At 35.6% G+C, this 7,456-nt stretch overlaps 1 protein-coding gene across 1 annotated transcript; it reads right to left on the minus strand.

The window, feature by feature from the left end:
* Positions 1–4,832: 4,832 nt before the first annotated feature.
* On the minus strand, positions 4,833–5,771 carry LOC136376426 (olfactory receptor 4M1). Its single transcript, XM_066342449.1, has one exon. The coding sequence runs from the start codon at positions 5,769–5,771 to the stop codon at positions 4,833–4,835; it is 939 nt and encodes a 312-aa protein (XP_066198546.1).
* Between the last annotated feature and the right edge of the window lie 1,685 nt (positions 5,772–7,456).

Genomic DNA, 7,456 nt, shown 5'->3' on the forward strand with positions numbered 1-7,456 from the left:
CTTTGCTCCAATGGAGCCTTGGCTGTGGGAGGGGAAGAGAGAAATAGAGAGAAAGAAGAAGGGGAAGGATGGAGAAACAGATGGGCACTTCTCCTGTGTGCCCTGGCCAGGAATCAAACCCAGGACTTCCATATGCCAGGCCGATGCTCTACCACTGAACCAACCAGCCAGGGACTCTATTTTCTACTTTTAAAACTCTGATAAAATATTGTTAGAATTTCATTTTCAATGACTTTTAACCTCTTTCATTTTTTCTATTACATTTTGTCTCTGTAGTGTTGATAATTTCCTCAGCTCTATATTCTAGGTTACTATTTTGCTCTGGCTTTGTCTAATTTGAATTTAAATGTAAACATTGAATTTTCATCCTTAATCTGAAATTCTCTGGTTTTCTTGTAATTTTCTAGATCATTTTTATAGTGTCCAATTTATTTATATGTCCAGCTATTTTTTATTTATCCAAAAATACTAAATATACTTAACTTATATTCTATACTTCTTTTGTGGTTTTGATTTTTTTCTGTTGTTTTCTGGCTCTTACAGAGTCTTACTTTCTTGGTGTTCATTGATGTTTGACTGTAAGTTCTTATTTATTCAAAATTTATCTGTAGAATACTTTGAGTCCTTGAATAAAGGATATCTGTGGCATTACAACTCTGGAATCAGAAAATGTGAACAAAATGATCAGCTGCAGTAATTCAGAATACTCAATAGCATAAATTAGAACTTATTAACTATGTATAAGCCCACTTGTGGTTCATAATTCTTTTTCCCTTTTTAGCTTTTTGGGTGGCGAGTTTTTTAAAATCAATTTTACAATTACCATGAGAATATATGTTTTGAGACCTCAGATCACTGTGTAAGCTGGATGAGCTGAGCTTTTTCTCCATTGCATCTCTCCTACGCAGCAATATTTGAGGTTGAAAACAGAACACAAGTCCTCATAGTGATAGCTGATTTCTATTCACCATATATTTCTCTGTGTTACCAATTTCATTTGATTTTTAGATTCTCAATATTTCACACCATCTTTTTTTATTGACCAGATTATCAGTGTATTTCAAAAGATGTTTATCCAACATGTGGATTGTTTTTAGTGAGATGTTCAGTAAAGCTATCTAATGTGCTAGTAGATGGTAATGGAGTGCAACTATATGGTTTTGGCATTGGCAAAGTAGGTAGCTAGCATTGCATAATATTCAGTCATGCAAGTCCCCACATTAGTTTCAGTCTTAGATATGTTTAATATAATATTCAATGTCCTTCTTTTACCCTACTTTCTCTATCTTCACATAATTAAAGTTTATTCTGATAGTTTCTTCAAAAGGGCTCTTGGAAACATTCTCAAATTTTTGTTTAATGTTTAAAATTGTTTGTAGACTTTTAAGTTAAATGTCAGTTTTGCTAGATACAAAATCTGAGAGTTACACTTACTTGGCTAAAGAATTTTCTACCTTTTGTACCACTTCATCTCCATTTACTTAAGGATAGATAATGATACTGCATAACAATGCAAGACAGGCAAACTGTCCTGCTTCCAATTGAGGTGGGTGAGCAAGACTTGATAAACTTTAATAAAGGAAAACCCCAATCCCTGGGAAGAAAGAAATTGCCAGTAACAATTTTTTCATATAATTCATATATTTTTAATTTTTAATAAACATTTACTATTTTAATAATTAAAAATTACAAAATGACTTTATTTTGTTTGAATAATAAATATTTTTTCCAGAGGTAATAGTAAAGTCCCTCTTGTTAATATTAAGATTAGCAAAAAGCTATTAGATGAGTGGAACTTGAGTTCTAAAACCTCAGGTAAGTCAGTGAATAATTGAAATATAATCATTCTCTTGTCTGACCTGTGGTGGCACAGTGGATCAAGCATCAACCTGGAATGCTGAGGTCACTGGTTCTAAACCCTGGGCTTACCCAGTCAAGGCACATATGGGAGTTGACACTTTCTGTTTCTCCCCCTTCTCTCTCTCTCTCTCTTCTCTAAAATGAATAAATAAAAATAATGAAATATAATCATTCTCTGAAGCTAAAGATACTAATTTAATTCTGATAATGCTGATGTTGAAAATAGAAGCTCTGGACAAAGAAGTGGTTTGTGGGGATGAACACGCAATATGGTGTAAAAAGATATATATGTTCTAGGATTTGGCAGTTGAAACCTGTATAATTTTGTTAACTAATGTTATCCCAATAAATTAAATTAAAAGGAAAGAAAATAAAAGCTCAACAGCATTTTTGGAAGGAAGGAAAAACAGAAGAAATTGAAAGACAAAAAAAAAGATTAAAAGACATTTAGAAGTAATGGAGAAGAAACAGTTACACAGGGAAGAGTCTACTCACATAATTGAGAGTATGGGGTTATTTAGAGGTATGAAGAGACTATATATGAGGTTAATACCTATTTATCCAACAGTAGCTTGTCTTATATCCCTGTTCATTGTCAAAGGCAATATTTTAAAATCTTGGCACTATTGATATTTGGGGGAGGGGGCTAGATATTTCTGGGAAGTGACTGGGGCATATTTAGCAGTATCTCTGGCTTTTGTATACAAGATGCCAATTGCATTTCCCCGTTGTAACTGCCAAAATGTCTCCAGACATTACCAAATGTCCCCCAGGGGCTGAAATTGCCCCAGTTGAGAACCACTGATATATCTACTTCAATTATGTCCTCCATGAATCAAGCTAGGTCACTGATCCCCAGTATGTCAAAAGTTTCTACTTTTCACCTGACTGGTGATAGTGCAATGGGAAAGGCATCAACCTGAAATGCTGAGGTCACTGGTTCAAAACCCTGGGCTTGCTTGGTCAGGGCACATATGAGAAGCAACTACTATTATGACTTGGTGCTTTCTGCTCCTCTCCCCTTTCTCTCTCTCTAAATATAAAAATAAGTAAGTAAATAAATAAAAGTTCTCACTTCTCTACCAGTTTAATTCCAGATAGTATTTCCAATTAAGCAATTCTTCATTACACTACTTTTGGTGCCTCTTTCTTATTACTTCTAGCTTCAATATATTCCACATATATACTCTGAAGCAATATACTGGTGTTTGAAAAGCATATTAAGTCAGTAGTCTCTTTCCCAAGAATATTAATCTTAGCTAAATGAAGGATAAGTGACAAAATGAATAGAAGTCTGGCTGGTTCAGATACAGAAATTACAATAAGGTAACATAAAATCTAAAAATATAACTCATCATTTTTATTATGTATGTGTATTTTTAAGATGTATACTTTGTCGTAAAATGTTAAAGAAGTCTTTTGCTCTATTCATTTCCAAGCAATGAGAAGTCAACTCAAAATTCTGGAATCATAATTTTAATCAATTTCTTTGGGTTCTTTAAAAGGAAGTCACTGTAACATTGAAGATACAAGAGTGTCATTGTAAAGAAAAATTCTCAAAGCAAAAAATAAACTTCATGCACGATCATTCCATTTCTGTGTATTCCAGGAGCATAAATTACCTCCTCAACTAATAAATAGAATATAAATAAAGAGTATCTTGGAATGGTTTTCAGCATTCACTCACATATATTTTATTCCTGATGCTGACAGGAATTTACTTCCTTCAAAGTCTAGTCATGTTATGTTATCAAATAAAATGTATGACTAAAGCTTAAAGCACACACAATGTTCTCGCCCTTTGATGGAGAGACCCTATGTTTTGAAACTGAAAAGTTAATTTAAGTAAATAAATTTGTATGAACTCAAATATTCTAATCTCTCTTCTACATTCTGAAACACAGTCAGTAGATGAGGTATGAGGTCTTAGTGTCAGGGAATAACAAACTAATAAATAATTCACTAGTGGATTATGGAAATCAATGTATCTAGGTCTCCCCCATAGGCACTAAAAATAGTTTGATGAGAAAAAACTCCAAAGTATAATGCTAACAAAAGCAGCAATTTACTAATTTAATTTCAACACAAGGGATAAAATTAGCTAATATATAGAAAACACACAAAAATTGCAAAGATGATAGCAGTCTTTTAAAAATTACACAGCTAGATGTCTATCAATTCCAATCAACCTAGAATCCCTTTGCTCCAAGTTTGTTTTCACTCTTGAGGATGTAAGTGGAGACTGGCTATAAAAACCACTAGCTGACTAGAGCTTTCCTCTGGAAAGAGAATGATCTCTTGTAGTAACCAAACTACACTCTGCTCTGAATTCAAAAAATTTGCCTTTTGGATGTGACAAAATCTTGAGTTCTGTCACCAATACTGTATGGCTGCCACCTGAAATAGTTGAAATAATTTATGTAACTCAATCCTCAGTTTTAGTGATTAGCTCTGGCAAGAGAAAGATAAAGGATAAAAATAACCTATTTTTTTACAGTCCCAGGAATATGGTTTACCAAACACCGTCACACTGGAATAAGGTTGAAACATGACAACAATATTTAATTTGGTCACTTAAAGCTACTCATATTCATATCCCGGCTACTTCCTTATATTCATAATGGACATGTCTCCCAGGTTTTATGTATCTTACTATTTCTCAACACACATTCTCCTCACAGTCAAAGCCACTCCAGACTATTCACTCAATAAACAATTTGTAAAAAATGTGTATTTCAGTGGACTGTTATTATATTGTAAGTTATAATAATGATCTGGCAGCAGTTTCAGGGAGGGTGTGTGTAAATTTACTTCCATCTTAATTTCTTTGTTTTTTCACCAAATAGAAAAAAAATATATCTAGTGGGATTTTAAGAACTCAGGTGAAAGGAGGTAGTAAAAGCAACATTACCACTGCTTCCTACTTTAGGACAATGACCCACTAAAAGACTATAGAATATGCCGTTTATCTTTCACTTTTCTTTACATAAAATATATCTGTTGACCAACTTCTTCATGGCTGTCTTTACTTCCTTGTTTCGCAATGTGTAGATGATAGGATTAAGTAAAGGGAATATCACAGTGTGGAACACAGACACTACTTTATCTAGGGAGAAAGAGTCAAATGGGCGAGCGTAAATGTAGATGGATGGCCCAAATATTAGCACCACAATGGTGATGTGGGAATAGCATGTGGACATGGCCCAACTGGTACTCTCACCTGTGCCTGAGTGTTTCTTGAGTGTGGCCAGGAGGAAGGCATAGGACATTAGGAGAGCAATGAAACATACCACAGAGATCAGACCACTGCTAAAGATCATCGCTAACTCCTCTGGAAAGGTATTGGCACAGGCAATCCGAACAACCTGTGTGATGTCACAGAAGTAACTGTCTAACTCATTGGGCCCACAGAAGGGAATTCGAACAATGAGAGCCACCTGTATTATAGAATGAATGAAGCCTCCCATCCAGGAGAGAGCAACCAGAATACAGCAGAGACGTTGATTCATGATGGTAGCATAGTGGAGGGGGCGGCAGATAGCAGCATAGCGGTCAAAGGCCATTACTGTGAGCAGGAACATCTCTGAGGCCCCAACAAAGTGCAAGAAAAAGAGCTGTGCAATGCATCCTCCAAAGCAAATAATCTTCCTTTCCACAAAAAAGTCTATGAGCATTTTAGGGGCTGTGATGGAAGAATAACAAATATCAAGGAAGGCCAGGTTAGCCAACAAGAAATACATGGGTGAAGTCAGATGGGGATCAAGCCTGATGGTGCAAATAATAAGAATATTTCCTGGAAGAATGAACAAATAGAATAGAAATATAGCAAATAGAACTAGTTGTACCTCCCAAGTCTGCGATAGACCAGTGAGAACAAATTCTGTCACCCTGGTGTAATTTGCAGGTTCCATTTCTTCACTTTTTTTTCATAATATGGCTATGAAAAATAAAGTATAATTACTCCAAGTGGCATTTTACTTTAATTATAGTACTGTTTCCAAAATTATTACACATTTTTTTCATTAAGAGATTGCCTGCCTGACCAGGTGGTGGCTCAGTGGATAGAGCATTGGACTGGGATGCCGAGGACCCAGGTTTGAGACCTCGAGGTCGCCAACTTGAGAGTGGGCTCATCTGGCTTGAGCAAAAAGCTCACCAGCTTGGACCCAAGATCGCTGGCTCAAACAAGGGGTTACTCAGTCTGCTGAAAGCCTGCAGTCAAGGCACATATGAGAAAGCAATCAATGAACAACTAAGGTGTTGCAACGAAAAACTGATGATTGATGCTTCTCATCTCTCTCTGTTCCTGTCTGTCTGTCCCTATCTATCCCTCTCTCTGCCCTTGTAAAAAAAAAAAAAAGAAAAAGAAAAAAAGAAGAGATTGTCTGCCTGACCTGTGGTGGCGCAATGGATAAAACATCAACCTGGAACACTGAGGTCATCGGTTTGAAACCCTGGGTTTGCCCGATCAAGGCACATATGGGAATTGATGCTTCCTGCTCCTCCCCCCTTCTCTCTATTTCTCTCTCGTCTCTAAAAATGAATAAACAAAGTCTTAAAAAAAATTTTAAAAAGATAGATTGTCTTAGGATATGTTTTGGTAGCCCACTTTATGTCTGATAAGCCGACATGTTACTTCTTCAGTCAAGGACTATCCAACACATATATGTCCTAACATGATCATGGTATGAAATATTATAATACCCACAACAATTTTGCCCTTAGCTTGCATTTGTTACTTAAGGCATGTCAGAACAAAACTTCACACATGGCTTTGAAAGCTCTATCCCAAAATATATAGCTTCTGTGTCATTTCTATAAGTTATTTATTTACTCGATAAATATTTAGGGATTACCAACTGTGTGCCAACTGATGAGAATACAATAATGAATCAGAAAGACTCAATGTCTACTTCCTGAACTTCCATTTTAGAAACATAGACAGAAAATAAATTAGTAAACAAACAAAATATGAATGAATGAAATATAAATAAGTAAAATAAATGATCTCCAGTAAAATTAAGACGCAAGAAAGAAATAAAAAGGAATTATGATAACAAAGAATAGATGGTGGTGGCATGTGGTAGTAAGGCATGGTAAAGGCTTTTTAAAAAAGGCTTCTCTGAACTGGTGATTACTCAACTAACTTCAAAGTAAGAGAGAAGCATTTTGGTAAAAGAGAATAGCAAATGCAAAGGCATTGTGGTAGGGAAGTTTCCAGGGATTGGAGAAGACCTGGGACTGACTGAGGCACAAGAACAGACATAGAGATAGTCAAAGACCCAGGAACGTAGTCTACAATAAGAAAACTGGATTTTAACAACTTCCAATATACTTTTAAAAAATCTAGAGAATAGCTTAACAAGATTTGCAATTTAGAAATGTCACTCTGTTTGCTAAACAAAGAAAGTGGGATCGCAGCAAGGGTGGGGGTTGGGGATGATGTGGCTTAAACTAAAGATAGAGCAACAGCTCTTTGGAGAAGTGAACTCTTTGTTTAGAGGAAATGCAATTGGCAGGATTTAAGTCAGTTGTATGTTGTTATTTTCATGCTACCAAAGTCAGCTGGAATTTGAGCACTACAAGGGCAAACTTT

This window comes from Saccopteryx leptura, chromosome 6 (assembly GCF_036850995.1).
Source record: "Saccopteryx leptura isolate mSacLep1 chromosome 6, mSacLep1_pri_phased_curated, whole genome shotgun sequence".
NCBI classification, from domain to species: domain Eukaryota; kingdom Metazoa; phylum Chordata; class Mammalia; order Chiroptera; family Emballonuridae; genus Saccopteryx; species Saccopteryx leptura.

Bases quoted from the DNA above. Each gene is read 5' to 3' on its own strand.
- LOC136376426 (XM_066342449.1), bottom strand. From the start codon at position 5,771: ATGGAACCTGCAAATTACACCAGGGTGACAGAATTTGTTCTCACTGGT.